Here is a 20648-nt window from a genome sequence, read left to right as displayed (position 1 = left end):
AGAAGCTGCTGTCTAACACATCTGGTAGGCAGCATACCAAATGTACCAGAGGTCTGGATGCAAAGTGCCCTGCCCTGAACTGAAACAAAACCCTTTCCAATATGCTGCATAGACATGTAGTGATCTGTCTCAATAGATGACAGACAGACAGACAGACAGACACTTCCCAGTGGTGTTGTTGTGAGGATGAAATGGGTGGTGGGGATGAAATGGTGGTTAAAACACAGTTCTGAGCTCCTCATAAAAAAGCAGGTTATAATTGTATAATTAAACAAACAGACAAACAAATATCGAGTGTTGCATTATGTGTGCTGAAAAACATTGCCACATCTGAATTGGGTCCATGTCTTATGAACCCTATATCTCCTCACATGTCACGTACGTAGCCACAGATAAGGCATCATATTAATCTCCATTTGTGCAACAGAAGTAGAGTTTTCTATACAGATTTGTGACTCATAAAGCCAAAACTGTGTAAGCAAAAATGAATTTCAGCCAAAATCCAGGGCCCATTGCAGAAGCCCAGTTAGCAGTGATCACAGGCCACTCCTATGATGTAAAAACAATGTTTTAATATGGCCTGTTTTTTCTTTTCTTTTCTTTTCTTTTCTTGACATGACAACAAAAGTGCAAGCTCTATTTACTTTAGTAATAGAGTTTTGTCAGTTTCTGAAATGGACTAAATGTCAGTGTATCTCATTGCTCTTTTAAGTGAGAAATGAATCTTGGGTCCAGCGAAGTGAAAGGACTGTGTAAACTCCCACCCACATCTTCGTCAATGCTCCTCAGTCATGGGCACTGGCAACTCATGGCTGCCTTCCCAAGACCGGTCCTCTCAAGTGGAGACTGCCAAGCCTGCTAACAATGTTGTGTGTGTAAGCAGCTAAATTCGAAGACCACCAAAATGGAAGATGAACAGCTCAATCCTATATCCACTTACGTGGGACTAAGCCCCCGTTGAACTCAATGGGATTTACTTTTGAGTGGACATATATAAGATTGCACTGTGAGTTATAAAGGTAAAAGAGTACGACTTGGTGTTTCAAGGTTTTTCTCCCCTTAGAGAAGAGTTTATTATCACAGGGTTGTTGTTGTGAGGATAAAATGGAGAGGAGGAGGAGAATAATGTAAGCCACCTTGGGTTCCTTGCAAGAGAAAAAAAGGTGGGATAGAAATGCAATCAATCAATCAATCAATAAAATTTTCGACAGGCCCTCTGTCTTTTGGCCTCCATGATAAAGTTTCATAAGAACATAAGACGAGCCCTGCTGGATCAGACCAAGGGTCTATCTAGCCCAGCATTATGTTCACACAGTGGCTGATCAGCTGCCGACTGGGAACCCACAAGTAGGACATGAGTGCAACAGCACCCTCCTTTCAACCACCCCCTTTTTTCTAATATATTTTCCCAGCGTTGATGTCTTTCTCTTTCTGTGGGATAGAAGGGCTGAAAGTGGGAATAAATATAACATACAAATACATGAAGAAAAGGATGAAGATCTTTCACTAGAGGTCAAGAGCCCTGCTGGATCAGACCAAAGGGGTCCATCTAGTCCAGTCCACAAGTGGGACATTAGGGCAATAGCCCCCTCCCACTGTTAATTCCCCCAAATAAGTACTTAGAGGCCTCTGATTAGTAGCCTTGTCCATGAATTAGTCTGATCTCCTTTTAAAGTCATCTGTGGTCATGCCCATTATCACATCATGTGGCAGCAAATCCCATGAATCAATTATGTGAGCTGTGAGACCTCAAAAGTCAACAAACGCAAAAATGAATTGCCAGCTACACGCCATGCTCCATGAGGCACCCCTCTATGCTCATGGCACCCTGCCCACCCAGCCAAGTTTCAAGGGTCTGAGCCACTATCTAGTTAGAATCCATCTTCTTTCCTCTCCAGGCCTTTCGCTAGCTTAATAACAATTTGATGTTTAAATCCTGCTCAGCTGTTCTACAATAACAGCCAGAGTGGCTTATAGTAAAATGCACATAAGGTAATTCACTCTCATGCCAATTTACACCCTCCTACACTGACAAAATGAACAACACACACACAATATACTATAAGTGTAAAGAGAATGTGCAAGCCACTCCCTTGCATGGTAGAAATTCCCCACCCCCCAAAGCATGAAACACCAGTCTGCTTTGCACATGTATGTAGTGAAGCTATCAAGGCAGAACTTGGGAGGAGAGGCCCAGGGCCCCAGTTAGCAAAATAAGCAGGAGGGCCTCCAAATGCAGCAGGGCTGGATTACCACATGTTGAAGCGAAGGGCCTCCACCCTCCATAAGAACATTATGTCCAATCTGTTTTGGGACTAGAGTTCAGCACCTTGGATAGTTCCTTTACAGTGCTGGCTGCTTCTGACTGAAACCCAGAATGGATTCACAGCCCCATTGAAATTGGAGCCAGCAGCAGCTTCCACTGGGCCCAGAGTCTAAAATTATCCAACTTTACCAGTGCACGCATGTAAAATCACTTGATTTCTCATCTGCTGATGAATCAACAGCCGATGACCCCTGGCCCAACTGATTCCATTGGCGCATGTGTCTGTGTGTGCACATAATCATGTGAAGTGATATGGAAGCCTGTTTGAACTGAGATGTCTCATTGACACATGCAAGTCATGATCACTTGGTTCCACAGTCATCCAAGGATGCGTATTCATGTCTGAGGCTGCCTGGACTACTTGCTACCATGGCCTTCGGCAGCAAATTCCCCCTTTCCCTTTCTCAGTGGAATAGCTCAGAAATACTCGCTGCATTAGGACTGTTCAGATTAATTCCCTCACATGTGGAGGGAGAGAGAGCACACCTGTAAGCCATGCCCCTGTGGTGCAAACCCACCTGCTTGCCACACCCTCTGGCAGTAGCATGTTCAGGTTCAGTGTGCAAGAGGACTACCCTGATGCCAAGCATGCAGCCAAGCATGTGGGGGGGGGGGCATGGCCAGCAGGCAACTGTAGCTGGCAAATGCTAGGGCTGACTCCCTCGATGAAAAGCATTGCATTTGATCTGGCAGAAACGTCTGTCTGTAGTGTGAAGACTCATACCCATGTACACATTAGCGGCTGATGCCAGAATCATCAGGTCAGGAAGATGCATGACTGAACCAGCCCTACATCTGTTATTGACCAGTTCTTCATGTGAGCATATACTGTCCTGAAGAAGGTAAGCACTGTAGAGGGGGGAAATGATTGTGTGAACTGGCCCAAATAAATGTTTAAGTGTAAGTTCGTTACTGTAACTATCAGTTTTGTACTTATGGTGGCAAATGATCCCTTGCCTTATATAAGGTTTGGCTGAAATCAGGCTACACAAACATACAGTTTGCAGCAGAGTCTGTAGTTTAATCTGGCATGCCCACTTCCCCCAAAGACGTCCAGCAGGCTAACAGCTGAACACCTGCATAGACAGAGGGTTTTTTTTTTTCTCATTTCTTTTTTTGGCCCGGCTCAAACTATATCCTCTTCTTAGGCTTCTGTTTTATTTAACCCAGGTTCCTTTTCTTAAAGTATTTTTCCCCTGGGTGGTCTTTATCCTGAAACCACTTGCAACAGGTCTTAGCTGCTTGGGTCTATCGATTCAGATGATTTCAAAGCCTGAAATCATCATTCATTTATCCTTGTAACATCTCTCCCGCTCAAGAAGTATCGCACTGCAAAGTGAGGGTTATCAGTGTGGTTTATGGCTTTATTTTTAAATGTTGCCAATAGGGACAACCCCCCCCCAAAAAAAATGTTTAAAGAAAAATCCACTTTCCTGTTTATTTTACCCTTTGAAGTTTTTCTTTAATTTCAATTTTGATTTACTACAGCTATTTGCCTTGGACTCCTTGGCATTTCGAATTTCTATTTGATCAAAGAAGTGTCTGTTTTAACAGTAGAATTGCCATTCCACGACTTAGGGAGCAACCCTGAATGGCCTGGAAGGGTGGCTGAAGGCTCTCTGGAGGTGGTGGTAGTGCTGCCCCATGAGCTAAGAGGGAGATCTGCCGGGGGGGCACTCTTGTATCACTGGAGGTCCCCCATCATAGTAGCGGAAACTTTTGCCAGCATTTTTTTTTTCTGCTGATGGTGTCCCACCAGCATTTGGGGGGAGGAGCAGTGAATCAGGATGTCTTGAGGTAGCCATGGGTCCACATGCTCCAAAGCCCCTCGTTTCCCCAGTGTGTCCAGAACAAGTGCCCGACACTACACCAGCCTTGGGACTGGCATAGCTATTTGTGTCCCGCTGGAGTCAATAGGAGGGAAAAAATGCACAGGCCACAATGACCTGGCAGGGCCACAAACACAACAGATATTCCACATAGGTCCCCCTGCTTTCCACTTTTTTTTACGTAGCATTGCTCCATTAGGGAGCCATTCACACATCCTACAGAGGTTTCCACAAATTCTAGACTAGGGATGGCAGAGAATTTCTCCCCGAATCTTCGGGAGGCCGAATGCCAACGCATTCGGCCCCCCGAAATTGGTGGGGAAATTCTCCACCGGCACCCCGCCCCCCCCCCCGGGATGGGACTTACCTCCTGCGAATGTCCCTCCCGGCGGCGGGTCCCGGCAGCGGGTCCCGGCGGTGGTTCGGTGGCAGTTCGGCAGCATTTTGTTGGGGGCGGGGGCGGCGGCCGGTCTCCCGACCGGCTGCCGCCGCCACCATTGCAAAAAAAAAGTAAAGTAAAAAAAAAAAACCACACCCGTGATAGGCTACGTAACGATTATGTAGCCTATCACGGCTAGATTTCCAAAGTCAGCCGTGATAGGCTACGTAAATCGTCACGTAGCCTATCACGGGTGACTTTGGGGGGAAAAAAAGCGCATATGCAAATGGCGGCGGCCCATGGGTGCCGCCATTTGCATTCCTTATTTTGGCACGTCTAGTCTACGTAAAGATTTACGTAGACTATGGCGAAAATAAGGGCAACGCAAATAGCGTTCCCTTATTTTCGCCGTAGTCTACATAAATCTTTACGTAGACTAGACGTGCCAAAATAAGGAACGCAAATGGCGGCGCCCATGGGCCGCCGCCATTTGTGTACGCGCTTTTTTTTTTTCAAAGTCACCCGTTATAGGCTACGTGACGATTTACGTAGCCTATCATGGCTGACTTTGGAAATCTAGCCGTGATAGGCTACGTAAATCGTTACGTAGCCTATCACGGATGTGTGTGTGCGTGTGTGTGTGTTTTTACTTTTTTTTTCGCGGCAAGGTAGACGGGGCGCTTCTACCCAGCCTGAGTTTCGCCGGCAAGGGATGGGGCGCCTCCCCCTCAGCCTGAATTTCAGCCGGGTGAGGCGGGGTGCCTCCCCCCCCCTCGCCTGAACTTCGGGGGGGAGAACCGAAGCGCCTCCCCCCCACCGCAAAGCAAGCTTCGAGAACAGGTAAGGGACTTTCGTCCATCCCTACTCTAGACTCATCAGATCACAGCAAGTTAAACTTAGCTACGAAGTCCTGAGCCAGATCATCTTCACAAGGACTGAACTGGAAGCAGGTCCAAAAGGCTTTTCAGCAAACCAACAAACACACACAAAAGGTACAACAGAGTTAATCCCACTGTCAGTTGCACCAAGGCCTGTGGGCTGCGAGACGCTTTTCATCCCGCTGTTCTTTCGTTTCAGTGCATTTTTAAAGATTATCTTACGTTTGAAAAGTTTTAGCACAACCTGGTGGACAAACAGTGTAGTTCCATGGGAACCGGTACATCTTCAGGCACTTGAAGCAGACAGGCAGCTGTCTTTTCCACTATCTTCCTTTCCTTGATCCAATTTCCGGCCTTTCCTTCCTCCACTGCTACTGCTGGCCAACCTCTGGAATGAGGAAACAGCTTGGACCGAATACAAATTAGAGCCCATCTTAGTGCCTACTCATACTAGTGACAGTGGCAAAGAAATTTTACCATGCCGCCACCATTGCATCTATGCAGAGTTGGCCAGATGAGCTCCTCTGAATGGTGGGAGGCTTTTTATAGGCAGGACCTTGAGATAAATTGAAGGATCCCTTGGTGGCCTACTGTGACCCATCTGCAAGGCACTTTGCAGATAGTCACTTGAGTTGCATCCATTCCAACCCTGACTGCACATCAATTACTGGGTTTTCTGGATCCATTTCAGGCTGGCTTTTGACCTGGTTTTGTAACTGAAATAGCCTTGGTCTTCGCCAGGAGCTAGACTGGGGAAAGGCATCCCTGGTAGTTCCGTGGACCTCTCAACAGGTTTTTTCCCCCAAAACCATTGAATATTTCCCTCACCCAGTGCAACAACCCCATGTACATCCTACATCTCATCTCCCTGTCAGTTCTACTTTGGCCCTGGCCCATTTTGTGTTATCTAAACCATCCGTTTATGCTAAACTGTAAAACAACAACAACCTATTTTCAACTGACCTCACATTTTGTATGTAAGGGACTGGGGATTTTTTTTAAGCTGATACATTATTTTTATTTCAAAGTAGAAGTGATCAGAAATATAATATATAAAACTGTTTTTTTCATATAATACTTCTGAAGCCTGCAACAAACCTTCAGAAAACATAGCATATACAAGAATCTGGAGAAGAGAGGGAAACATCTTGTAAGAAAAATACCATGCAAGCCAGAGTATTATTATTTTTTTAAATTCAGCTGTGCTAACAAGTTGAATCAAAATGTCAACTGAACAATGTTTCTCCAGCATTCTGAAAAACTTTCAGTGTTCATAACTCATCGAGCTTTTTGGAGATTCAGACGGGAACAGTCAGGTGAATTTCTGTGAAAACAGTGACATCTTGAGGCCAGTTTTAAGTATGCAAGCCTGAAGTTCATCAGAATTTTGCTATTTGTTAATGCCCATTCCACAGTTTCAGTGCCCTGGTTTGTGCTAATCCAGTTCATACAATGGATCTGTCATATGTATCTTTGCTTAATAAACATTTGCTCATGAAATTATGGTCTATTATCACAATGACCATGGGTGGGATAATAAACCATGATATTATAGTCTATTATCCTACAATCTATATGGGCTTCAGTATACTTATGGGGCTCTGCAGGATCTCAGGTTATTCGGTTCAATATCAAGGAATGCTCCATTATCTGCAACGGGCATTGCGCTTTATGTGCTCCATATTTACACCACAGCTACCTTTTGCTCACTGGAGCGAATAAGGAGGGCTTATTGTCCCATGGGGGGGCGTAAATTCTTGCTGTGATCCAAAGAACATTGGCTTGGGCATGGCCAATGCGATTTTTAAAATCATTTTGCCTCTTTGATTAGTAAACCCTCCTGCCATATCACATTTTTAAACTGTCCTAAACTTAAAAGTGTGTCATGGTGGAATGTCGTCGTCCCCCCCCCCCCCCCGGACATGCAGAACTAGGGTTCTAACCCCATAGCCACGCCCCCAAGGAGAGTCCAAAAATGCAGGCAGCTATCTTGATCTCTATCAACAAACCACTTCTAGCAGTTTCCCTCTCCACCAGGAACAATTCCTTTGTAACTGCCCACAAGACCAAGCCACCCACAAAATACTTTGCATTACAAAGAGAATTATAGCGGCTGGGAACATTCATTTCCTCCAAGCTACTCTGAGAATTACAACTCAGTTCATGGGAAACTAGAAAGTCTGAGGGGGTGGCAGTTGATGACAGTGTCCCTGCTAATAAAAAAAGTGTCAGCACTGCAGCCCTTTGAGCCCTGGTTCCACTACACTGCTGGTTGTGTCATGCTTTGGATACCTGTCTGGATATTTACACTTATGACTGAATATAATTGGTGATAGGTATCTGATCTGTGTACTAGCTATTTTCTTTCTTGTTAAAAATGCAAAATAGTAGATTTTCTTTCCTTCTTTGCTGCTATGTAAAAGCCCGTTAAAAAATAGCCCAATGCTATACATTTAAAAAATATTAAAGAGTACAACTTATACCAAACAATTAAAAATGGCAAACCTACACACACAAAAACACACAAAATTCACAGTGCCTTGGGAGAAAACAATAGTTTCAGTATTTTATGAAAACTTTTCTCTAAAGCAGTAAGAGATTGGGTTTCTGAAGGAAACACCCATTTCTCTTTTTGCTTTAAATTTACTGCACATGTACAGAGACTGTCAATTGGAAGGATTCAAAAGGATTCTAGACTATTTCAGTTAAAACTGGATTTGTGGGTCCATTAGAAGAACTTTCTGCTTGCCTAGAGCCCTCCTTGGCTTTGGAATCGTCACACATTTCCACATCATTCCCAGTTTCTTGAACTGGAACAGAGAGATCAATTGTAACCGAGTTAGCTTCCTCTTCTTTCTTTACCTCATTTGGAATATCAACTTTGTGTTCTGGGCATTGGGTGTTTTGCAGTTGTCCATTCTGGGCAGGATACATGCTAGCAATAGCATCATATAGAAACTGATAATCTTCCTAAATCGGATTAAAACAAAACAAACAAACCAAAAAGAGTTAGTATATACACCAACATGTCCTATGCTCTTTTTCCTTCCCCAGGTGGCTTTACTGAGTGGGAGGAAGGTGAGGCACACAGAAAGGTAGAAGTCAGGCAAGGTGTGGTGCCTGGGCTTACCAGCCCACTACCATCCATCATTCTTCAAACAGCCGCTGTCAAACCAGGTTAGAGGGAACCCAAGGTTCCTCAGAAGCTTACTGTGGGTTCCTCAAATAGAAGATCAGTAATTGCAGGCAAGCCACCTTGGAAAACAGCCTGCCTGTCACTACTCATCTTCCCCTGCAGTGCACAGCAATAGCACAGTGTGGGTGTGTTCAAGAAATGGGCAACAGTGAGGAGCACAACAAGCCCAGAAAGTGCCCCCTACACATTTAGGTATGTGCCCTAGAACATGTCTGAGAATCCTCTGCAATGTGAAGGGGTTGTTCGGCCAGGGAGACAAAGGCAACAGTTGGAGCCAAACAACCATTGGAGCAAAACTACCTGCCAGTCAGACCCAGCAGCGTCTCAGGTACAGAACTGAATGCAAACATTAAATTACCATTTAGGAAATAGGGGTGGGGTGGGGGGCTGATTAGAGAAAACATAATTACATCTCATTCCAGTAAGTGACCTTGTTCCAACATAATGCTGAATTATAGTTTAGCGTTATGTGAATGGTGCTGAGTGAGCCTCAAGCTCATGAGCTCTCCCTGGCATGGCTGGCAGGAGACTGGAAGCTTTCACTTCCATTTTCAAATAACTGCAGTTTAGCATCAGGTCCAAACCCCTAAACTGTAGTTAACTATTTTTTTATTGAAACAAACCAGCATCATAAACTATAGTTTGAAGCTGGCTTGTTTCAGTAAACCATAGTTAAAACTAACCACAGTTTCCCCGTAATGCTGAACTGTTATTAGTTAAATAGAGAAACAAAAGCTTTTGATCTCTTCCATATGGCTGCACTGGAGGAGAAGAGGGGAGTGGGAGTGCATAAGCCCAAGGTTAACCCAGCCTTGTTCATGTAACACTAAACCATAGTTTAGAGTTACGTCTGAACAAGTTGAATCATGATACATTTTCAATTGCTCTAAAACGTATGGCTGAGGCTTCAAATGCACCTGCTTGCTAACTGAGGTCTTCCTCAGAGGTTCCACTCTGGGTGCCCCACAAAGTTTAGAGATGGCCTTTCTCTAAAAGCATATCAAGCTTTCCCAGTCCCCAAACTGCGCATATCTAAATATGCACATTTTTAAACTCCCTTTTTTATGCAGAAAAAAGGTGGCAAAATGGTGGGTGCTCTCTGGATGGGATCGTGGTGAGTGCGAGTGACTTGCCAAGCTCATGAGGGCTTGACTATGGGTCTGGGGGGGTGGGCGAGGGCGGCGCTTCAGTGGGTGCCCGGAGGACTCAAGCTGGGGTATGTTCACACATCCCTAAGTATAACATCCTTTTGGTTACTGCTTTGCTGCTGTTTTATTCTAACTATTTTATTTGATGCTTTAGTTGTTTGATTATTGTATTTTTTATTATATTAAGCTATTTTTTCTAGCCACCCTAGATACTGTGGTAGAAAAGCAGAGTAGTATTTTAACAGTGCAACTGTATGCATGTCTACTGAGAAGTAAGTCCTATTAACTTCAGTAGAACTTACTCCTGGGTAAATGTGTATAGGATTGCAGCGTGAAAGAAAGAAAGAAAGAAAGAAAGAAAGAAAGAAAGAAAGAAAGAAAGACTCAATCCACCTACTGAACTGTAGTGACACATAGTATTACTGCAGAATAAATCATATTTAGAAGAAGAAAAAGGAGAGGGAGAATCCCAACTAACTTGTATTATTATTTACTTACAAAGGAGGCAACCATTCCTGGCCTGGCTCTGCGAAGAGATTTCACAACTTGGAAAACATCTATTATACCTTCAGTCTCAGCACTTTCCAAGAGGTTCAGCAAGGCACAAAATGTTCCTGTTTGCTGGGAACCATCACTACAAAATGACATTCCAGGAAATCAGTAGTGTTAGTCCATGGCAGAAACAGGATGGTAGGATGTTTCATAGGTTCAGCGTTCTATATGGCAGGAGAAGAGGATGCACAACCCCAAGGCTTTCTCCTGCACCTCACTACAAGCCAGAGTGCAATGTCAGGAGTAGAACTGGGTGGGTTGACATGGGCACCTATCATTGTGTACAGCCTGAACAGGATCACAAAACTGATATCAAAGGGTACATACTATATTGACACTTATTAAAAAAAATGTTAAATTATGTAATGTATGTATACTTGCAACAGTACCACTCTCCCCTGACTAAGCCTCTGAGACAGTTGATATCTGGATGTTCATTTATCATCTTGAAAACTACCTTGAATAACTAAGCACGTATTCAAGATGATAAATGAACATCCAGATATCAACTGTATCAGAGGCTTAATGAGGGCAGAAGGCCAGGCAGAATTGGGCAGTGGCATTTTTTCACTGGCTGCATCTGCAGCCTAACATAGTACAGCACACTCAGCTGCTGGATTCAGCATATATATAAAGCAACAACAACAAAATGAGACATTATGAAGTCCCTAATAAAAGATTTTTGAGTAAGCTTAGCAGTAATGAGATAAGAGAACAGCTCCCCTCATCCATTAGCAACTGACTGAAGAATAGGAAGCAGAGGGCTGGAGTAAATAGACAATTCTCACAATAAAGGAAAGTAAGTATTGGGGTTCCCAAGAAACTGTACTAGGACTGGCACTATTGAACTTCTTCATAAATTATTTGGAGTCAAGGGTGAGTAGTGAACTAAATAACCAATGAGAAGGAAACACACTAATAATGCCAAGAAATAGAAGAGAAAACATTCTCAAGAAGAGAAAACATTCTCTACAGCTTTAATAAGCCTGATGCATTTCAGAAAGACATGTCCTTAATCGGGGGCGACTCGTATATCTTTAAAAGTCTTGCTAATTCTTCCTCTGTTTCTACTTGCGCTGCAAGACCTTTTAAGATATTCAAGTGGCCCCTGAAGAAAGAAACCTCTTTCTTAAACGCATCGGGTTCATTCAAACTTTTTTCTGGAACTTGAGAACATTTTTTCTTCTGTTTTTCTGAGTAGTGAATTAGCCCTGTTTGTCAAGGACACCAAATTATTCAAGACAGTGAAAATCCAAGAAGATTTTGAAGTGCTCTAGAAGGTTCTCTCCAAACTGGGTGAAGGGGCAACGAAATTAGGGATGTCAGAGAATTTCGCCACGAATCTTGGGGAGGCCGAATGCCAGCGCATTCGGCCCCCTGAAATCGGTGGCGAAACGGTCTGCCACCCCCGCCACCCCCCCGGGACTGGACTTACCTTGGGTGAATCTCCCTGGCGGCAGCGGCTCCAGCGGCGGTTCGGCAGCAGTTCGGCGGCGGCCGGTCTTCTGACCGGCTGCTGCCGCCGCCATTTCCAGTAAAAAAAAAAAAAATGTGATAGGCTATGTAAAGATTTACGTAGCCTATGACGACTAGATTTTTAAAAAATACCGTGATAGGCTACGTAAATGTTTACGTAGCCTATCACGGCTGAGTAAGAAAAAAAAAACTGCGCGTACGCAAATGGCGGGACGCTATTTATAACTACGCTATTTGCGTTCCCCTTATTTTTGCCGTAGTCTACGTAAATGTTTACTTAGACTAGACATGCCAAAATAAGGAATGCAAATGGCGGGGCCCATGGGTGCCGCCATTTGCGTACGCATGTTTTTTTGGTTTTTTATTTACTCAGCCGTGATAGGCTACGTAAACATTTACGTAGCCTATCATGGCTGACTGCAGGGACGCAAATGGCGGCGGCTATGGCCGCCGCCATTTGCAGACCCAGCCGGCCAGGATTCGCGGCGGGAGGGATGGGGCACCTCCCCCCCGGCCAGAATTTCAGGGGGGAGGGACGAGGCGCCTCCCCCCCCAGCCAGAATTTCGGGCGGGAGGGACAGGGCACCTCCCCCCCGGCCAGAATTTCGGAGGGAGGGACGGGGCGCCTCCCCCCCACCTCGAATCACATTTCGTCAAAAGGTAAGTGACTTTTGTACATCCCTAAATTAAATAGCAATGAGGTTCAGGGTAAGAAACTGTACAATGATGAAAACATCCTAACTTCAGGATGTATATGTGAACTGGTGGTGAATAAGCAGGTAAGTGATCTTGTGGTCATGGTGGATAGCTCAAGGAAAATGTCAAATTGGTGTGATTATGTGGAAATGGATAGAGAACAAGACAGCCAGTGTCACAATGCCTTTATGTATAACAATGGTGTAGCCACATTAGGAGTACAGCTGGAAAAAGGGAAGGAAGGGGCAACTAAATGATAAGACGCTGGAGCACTTTCCTTACAAGGAAAAGTTAATGTGTTTACTTGAGAGAAAAAGATATGGCAGCCATGATGGAGGTCTATAAAAATATGCATGGAGAAAATGGACGGAGGGAACATTCCCCCCTCTGTCCCATAATACTAGATCACTAGGGGTAGTAAATGAAATTGGCAGGAGAGTCAGGTCAGACAAAAGAAAGAACTTCTTCACAAGTCACATAATTGTGACATAAAATGTGGTTACAGCCACCAGCTTAGATGGTTTTGAAGGGGGATTAGAACAATGAATGGATGATAGGTCCACCCATGGCTTTTAATCATGATGGCTGTTGTGGAACCTCCACTTTGAGAGGTATTAAACATCAGTTGCTTCAGAGACAACAGTGAAGTAAGGCTATAGCCTTCAAGCCTTCCTTTGTGACTTTCCAGGGGCCTTTGGGTGGATATTGTAGGGAAACAGGACATTAGACTAGATCAGGCTTTCCCAAGCTGGTGCCTTCCATCAGTTTTGGATTACAATCCTCATCAGCCCTAGCCAACATGGCTGATGGCTAGGAATGATGGGAGTTGTACTCCAGAACATCTGGAGGGCACCAGGTGGGGGAAGGCTGGCCTATATCAGGGTAAGCACAAAGTAGATCTCCAGATGTTTTGGATTTCAACTTCCATAAGCCCCTGCCATGGGTAACGGTCAGAAATGTTTAAGACTTCAAACTCCCAACATCTAGAGATCTACCTTCTGCCCGCCTCTGCCCTAGATGGACCCTTGATCTGACTGCAAATGAAGACCAGAATTCTTCTGGTGTTGTTTTCTCAATGGACAGAAGCAGCCAGCAGGTCTTCTTCACAGCAGTCTCTGAACAGGACCAGTTCATCTGACCAGCGATAATTTCATTAGCAGTTTTAAAGATCCACAGTCATTCTTACCACACAATGGATGCATGTTTGGGGGGTGGGAGCAGATGTAACAGCAACAAGGTATGACAACTGACAGTGTGACCCAGGCAAAGCAAAACCAAGAGTTCTGAATACATGACCAAAACAACAAAAAAAATCAAACCAAAATTAGTCTCAGAACTTGTTAAAATATCTCCAAAGTCTACACCCACCGGCAGTGAATGACCATTGGAACATTCTTGCTGGACATATTTGCTTCAGCTGTTGGTGGTGGAAGCTTCTGTCTGAGATTCTGGATCATGGTGATTATTTCTTCAGGGCTTTCTGGGAAAGAAAAGCCTTTCCATTTATGGTACTGATACTGAAACACTTTTCGGGTTTCTTTCCTCTGCAAGAAACAGATACATAGAGAGACTCTTCAAAAACCAAGCAACCCAGAGAAAATAAAAGTCATATAGCTGACAGCCATTTAGAGAATGTAATTAATTGCACCCACACAGAACAAAATATATATCTGGAGATTCGTTATGAAGAAGTTGAGCTAATCCATTATTCACCCTCTAAGAAAACAGACAAGCAAAAGACCTAAACAATGTCTCATTAAAATATTTTGAAGATTAGCTAAAAACCCTAGGAACTACCGAACTCTGTAAAAGGGTAGCTTTTAATTACATCCCTGCAAGCTCCAGTTTACCACATAAAAACTTGAGCTGCCATTTCTTTTTTTAAAGTACATATTAGGGTGACCAGAGGCAACAGTAACAACAAAATAAATAAATTTACACCCTCAGTCTTCAAAAGTTGGGTCAGACCAGTTGCACCATCACTATTTTTGAAATTAAGATTATTATTTTTAGAAGGAGATAGATGGAGAGGAGAGGAAGAGGAGAAAGAGAGGAGGGAAGACAAGAGACAGAAAAGCAGAAAGATAGACATAGTTAAAAGCAACGTAGTTAAAAGTGGTCCTTTTTGAAGACTGCTTTTAAAAGAGGGACTGAAAAATTGAATACTACGGTGAGCAATCCCTCTTTCATACCATTTCAAATCTCATTAACAAAATTATTGTTTATATCCAAGCCAGGCAGGACATATCCTTTTAGTGCCCTCCCCTGCCCGCCATAGGTTCTGGATATGAAAATTTTCATTGTGGTGTGGCACCTCCTACACCACAACAATAATGCCAAGGTGGTGCAGACAGCAAGGATATGGTTCTGCCCTGCTCCTATTTTCTCATTCACAAATTTAGAATAAAACTCAGATATGTCTAATATAGTATGAAATCACAGCAAATGCACAAAAGAAAGCAAAGACCTGCTTTTAGGCTGTAATCCTATACTTATCTGGGAGTAAGTCCCATTGAATTCAATAAGGATTGCTTCCGAGTATAAATGTATGGGATTCCACCGTAAGTCAGTCTCTCTCTCTCTCTCTCTCTCTCTCTCTCTCTCTCTCTCTTTCTCTCAGCTTTGGAAAATGCAACAAAAATGTGGGGGAGGAGGTTGGAAACAAGTCTTATTTTACCTTCACATGAGTTAGGTCAAAGGCACGAATAGAGTAACTGGAACAACAGTTGACATCTGTCAGTTCAACCACGAGGCTATCATATGTCTTTTGTCCTTCTCCCCAGTACTGTGCACAGAGTTCCTAGAAGTGAAGAAAAGCTAAATCAGTGGTAATTTGAGCTGACACAGGTAGGAAGGTACTGGCAAGGTAAAGGCTTGCTGGCCTGGAGCTGGATGTTCCAGAGTGTCAACATAGCATCCCATTGTTGTTTGGGTCAGATAGGACAAGCAAAAGCCTTTAGTGTGAGTGGAAAATATGGGGGCCATGTAGCTGAGTATTATTCTTCTTATTATTTTCTTAGTTGCCTTTCTCTTTACTGAAGGTGACTTGCAGCAAAATTATTAAAACACAAAATATAAAATAGCTAAAAACAATTTCCAGTAAAATACCATAATAAAACATCAGTACAGAATAAAAAGCTCATCATATAGAGGAAAGTCTTGACCTGGCATCGAAAAGATGCCAATGTTGGTGCCAGGTGGGTCTCACTGGGGAGAGTGTTACACAGTCACGGGGGCCAACACTGAAAAGGTCCTCTCCCTTGTTGCCATCCTCTGAATCTCCCTCAGAGGATGCACTCTAAGGACACCCTCAGATGTTAATCATGATCAAAGTGTATGGGTAGATTCATTCCAGGCACATATGTACCGATGACTGTATGTGCATCATATGCATGGAAATGCACAATATAATGGTGCATGTGAAGGGCCAGATACCTTCAGGTCAATCCGGCCTAATAGTGGTTGATAATTCCCCTCTGTTAGATATAGTTGTAATAGTACTTCACTATGCATACAAAGCAAACTTGAGCCTAAGACACAGCAGATTTAGCAGTGGTACCAGGCACATTAAGAGCATCATAGCGTTGAAGCTTAGGATTCATGCTCCAAGCAAAACAGCAGCCATTGAGCATTTATACCATATCCCATATGCTTTTTTCCAATGACATATGTCTTGATTGATCGCTCTAAGGCTACAATCCTATGCATACTTACCTGTGAGTGCACTTAGGAAGCCTCATTGAACACAACCCTTACTACTACAAGCTATGGATCGGTGGATAAGAAGCCACCCCCACTGCGCACCGCACCAGATTCGGATGCAGCGTCGCAGGTAATTACGCAAATAGGAGCCATGCACATGGCATGTGCGGGTCGGGGAAAAGAAGCCACAGTGGCTTCCTTTCCCCCTCTAATTGTCCGAACCTGTTCAGTGGGAACCTGTTTACCTCTCAGTAAACATGCATGGGATCAGGCTACATGGCTTTTTTTGACTGATATAGTTTTCAAGACTGAATTCCATTTCAGTTTGGAGAATCTGAATTTCAGGATTTCTCTGTAGGAAACACCTTGTCATATTACAGATGTACGGAAATTAACTCACCTGAGTGTCATCTTTCAACTCAGTCAGCATAACAATAACTTTTACTTTTCTTTGATAAACCATATTCCAGAAGTCACTGATGGTTTCTGGGAGTGGCCCTTGTGTTGCTATCATTGCATTTTGAAGCCAATAACCCTGTAAAAAACAATGTGTGTGGGGGGGAGATGCATATGTCATTAAGCAGATATTAATTTCATAGTAAGTTAAGGGAGGGGGAACAACTGTCTGAATTCCTCTGTGAAATAAAGGCAAATCCAAGACAATGGCTTGGCTGGAAACATACATTTATCTATCATTCAGTTGGCAGAGATCAGAGAGGAAAACAGAGGAGGTAAATCGATATAGGCTTATTTAGCTCCTGAGATATGAAATCCGAGAAAGCAAAAATCCTATCAAGAACTGTGGGTTGACCCATCATTAGCATTAATCAACAAAATGGGTAGGGCCTGAGTCTACACAAGGGGTGTTGAAACTCTTTCAGTCCAGGGGCTGAATTCCATTTCAAAGAAGCTCTCAGGGCCTGCATTCCCGTGGAGGGCAGAGCCAAATGCAAAAGGGGTGTGAGTGAAAATACCAGCATATTTTAGCTTAAAACTCTAACTAAGCCTTAGGAGAGGCATTTCAACCTTTTAGAATGGGTGAAAAACTGCTGGGAAACCACCAAATGTATGATGGTCAGAGGGAGGTTCTGGTCCCAGGGGAAGGAGGTGTGGCTATCTGGGAAACCCGATTGGCACCCCAGGATTTGACCCCCAGACCTGAGGTTCTGCACCCGTGGTCTACACAATTCATATTGCATTGAAGACAGAGAGATATTTGTTGCATTGTCCATATCAGATTCATACAAATAGATATATAATGTAATACTGAATGGAAATGATTCATCCACAGTTAAGCACTTTTAAGTCCCACTGATTTCAATGGGAAGTTAAGCATGTGGATAAATCCCCCCCCCCCCGGTCTCTCTGAAATCAATATGACCTAAAACTGTTTAACTGTAGCTGGATCCTGTGCCCCTCGTAGGTGAAATAGATCCATTTATATGCCTATAAAAAGACAAAGTACCTGAAAACTATAAATGGTGAAAGTATTAATGAATTAATAAACAGATGGAAAGGATCAGTGACTGGATAGACATTGAGTCACAGTCACTTCCCATCTGACTTTTTAAAATCATGATGGCTTTATATATACTAGCTCCAGGATCAGAGTGAACAATTAGATGGGTGACCATGGCATGCTCCCAAACAGCAAAACAACTGGTTGGGCTTACTAGTGACTATATATATACATCTAACAATAAAGGTTTTTCTATCTGTGTAGTTTAAAAGCAAGAATGAACAAACATATGTATGAAAACACATTGTGTACAACAGATTCCTCACAATTACAGACATTTGACACTGCAGTATGCTGTTGGAATCTGTTGTATGCAGTGTGTCTGCTGCACACACACGTTTGTTCATCCTTTGACATACCTTTGACATACTAGACCATGCCCTAATTGTACTAGACCACTGAGGAAGACTGTATGTCGAAACGCATGTGGTCCATTTGGTGTTGGTTACTTTGGGTATGGTTCGTTTTTTTCAGCACCATAATATTGTCTTCTCTTTTATTGTTTAGATGTATGCTTTTAAACTACACCAATAAAAGAACTTTATCATTAGATTTTGTGATAAATATCTGTTATCACCAGTAAGCTCAACCCAGTTGTTTTGCTGTTATATCACTTAGGGTTGTGGTACCAAAAAACGCTCCCTGTTCTGTTTGGTAAGCCTCCAAGCAGGAATTGATATGAGGGCAGTAGCCCCCTCCTGTTAGGGAACAACTGCAGGGAGAGCTACTGGCCTCATATCATGTCCTGCTTGTGGGCTTCCCATTGGCCTCTGGCTGACCACTGTGAAAAAGAGGCTGCTGTTCTGGATAGCCATTTGGTTTATGGTGGCTTGCAAAAGAGGACAGGCAGTCCTACACCTTTAATAGTTGCTTAGAAGGGAGAATTTCAACAGGCGCAGCTTGTCATAGAAGCTGAAATTCCCTCTTCTGCACAACTATTGAAGATGCAGGAGCTCAGCCCCCTTTTAAGAACATAAGAAGAGCTGTGCTGGATCAGACCAAAGAGGTATCTACTAGTCCAGCAATCTATTCCCACAATAGCCAGCCAGATGCCCCAATGGGAAGAACACAAGCATACATGAGTACAACAGCACCTTCCTGCCCATGTTCCCCAGCAACTGGTATACAGAGGCATAGTGCCTCTGATCCTGGAGGTAGCATATAGCCATCATGAGTAGTAGCCACTGACAGCCTCCATGGATTTGTCTACCCCCCTTTTAAAGTCATCCAAGTTGGTGCAATCTTTTATCTCTGGGCACCCTAGTTTGGTCTGATCCAGCAGGTCTCTTACCTTCCTATAAGCATTAATTGAAGGTGGGGACAGAATCCAACTTTTCACCTTCCTGATAGTTAATATAATAACCTCATTTTAGGGTTCTGTCTGTGGCATATAAAATGATCCTGTATTGAATGGTTTTGAATAGTTACAACAATGTGACTTAAACACCTACGAAAGGTAGATATGTTATCCAAACACACATACAGTTATGAAGGAAGCATTGATATATTTGTTGGGCTCCTCGTCGCAGTCACTTTCTTCATCCGAGGATTCACTGGCATCATGTTCGCTCTCTCTGCTCCCCTCCTCTTCATGTTTGAATAACACTCTGTTATAGTCGTCTGCACAGCAAGGTAGCCAGAACAAAGGCGTTCGGTTAGATACTTTCACGGGGATTGACCCCAGTCATCACTATCGTAGGACACAAGTGTGCAAAAAGTACCACTATTTAGCAGTCCTGGTGTGGTTAAGAGCTACATCTGCTCATGAGAATAGTACGCAAATCAGAATTTTGACAATCAAAGCAGCACGTACATCAAAATGTTGCAGAATGGAGTGCTCCTGTTCACTGCTCTAGTCAGCCAACCATCCCCCAACCATTCCTCCTCCCATCTCGTTTTCTGTCCCCCCACCCCACCCCTAACATTCGGTCAGCATTCCTTGGCCACTTAACAAACTAAGTCCTCATTAGGCTGTTTTGGAGGGTCCCCCCACCCGAGGCTTTTCTTCTGAAGATTTTTTTTAATTCTGCAAACCGTGGGGGTCCCGTAAGCCTCTGATGCCTCCCTCTTGTGCATGGGTGGTGCCACTTTGGCTGCATAAGCAACAGCACTCACAGCCTGAACACTGGAAATAAATGGACTGGCTTATATATTCAAAGATGAAATAGATGACTTTAGTTTGTCCAACCTTCTCCTATTCCCTTCCTTTAAGGTTGTCCAGTGCCAGTGCCCTCTTAAACAACTCTGCTACCCCTTATGCCCATGTTTTTCTCCCAGAATACCTACAGGTTGACACTTCTCTCTCTTTCTCTTCCTTCAAGCCCACTTTCCCTCCTCTCCTCCCCTTTTAAAATCCTTAGTGCTCCTCCCAGCTGCAAGGAAGGCTGCGTCACTGCACCTGCACACATTCAGCCTCTCTCATGCCACCTCTCCCTGTCTCTCCCTACTGTCAAATTCTGATCTCCATCTCCTTCCCCTTCTGCGCCACGTTCCCAATGAAAATCAGTCCCCAAAGCTATGATTTGTTCTGATATGAAAAACATAGATGTATAGATAGATAGATAGATAGATAGATAGATAGATAGATAGATAGATAGATAGATTTTCCAATCAGAGCAAATAGCAGATTCAGTGGCAATTTTTATTGGGAACATGGCACGAAAAGAAAGGGTTAAATACACACACCCATCCATGCGCTACAATCCTGATCCAGATTTGTGTGTGTGTGTGGGGGGGTGACTTTTATTTGTACCATTTTGAAGACAACAGAAATGCATTCAGTCGTCCTATCTAGCTTGGCCCTAAGAAACGAAAACATTATGTTAATGTGAGAGAGACTAAAAAGGATGTTTTTCAAAGAAGACTGACTTTGTTGATGAACATTTGGAAATTACATGGACTGACACTTGACTCTGATACAACCACAGAAGATGAACAAGAGCTTTGC

The 20648-nt window shown here is 43.6% G+C and overlaps 1 protein-coding gene across 10 annotated transcripts in view; it reads right to left on the bottom strand.

Annotated features, from left to right (window-relative positions):
• Positions 1-6589: 6589 nt before the first annotated feature.
• The window catches only part of PTPRC (protein tyrosine phosphatase receptor type C), a 127531-nt gene continuing 113472 nt past the window's right edge, over positions 6590-20648 (bottom strand). For 5 of the 10 annotated variants that reach the window (XM_084851522.1, XM_084851523.1, XM_084851525.1 and 2 more), the window contains 7 exons: positions 19185-19321; positions 16583-16717; positions 15158-15280; positions 13849-14024; positions 10255-10390; positions 8275-8382; positions 6590-6736 (listed from right to left, as the gene is read on the bottom strand). In XM_084851522.1, the coding sequence (XP_084707648.1) occupies positions 6725-6736; positions 8275-8382; positions 10255-10390; positions 13849-14024; positions 15158-15280; positions 16583-16717; positions 19185-19321 (827 nt within the window). In that variant the 3' untranslated portion in view covers positions 6590-6724. Of the gene's footprint in view, positions 8383-10254; positions 10391-13848; positions 14025-15157; positions 15281-16582; positions 16718-19184; positions 19322-20648 lie in introns of all 10 variants that reach the window. The other 5 variants (XM_084851518.1, XM_084851519.1, XM_084851520.1 and 2 more) reach the window with 1 other exon arrangement.

This window comes from Heloderma suspectum, chromosome 4 (genome assembly GCF_057233095.1).
Source record: "Heloderma suspectum isolate Gila_16-S chromosome 4, 16-S_ref, whole genome shotgun sequence".
Lineage (NCBI taxonomy): Eukaryota > Metazoa > Chordata > Lepidosauria > Squamata > Helodermatidae > Heloderma > Heloderma suspectum.
Note: the sequence above shows the minus strand (reverse complement) of the source record. Positions and strands in the feature narration are given on the sequence as shown.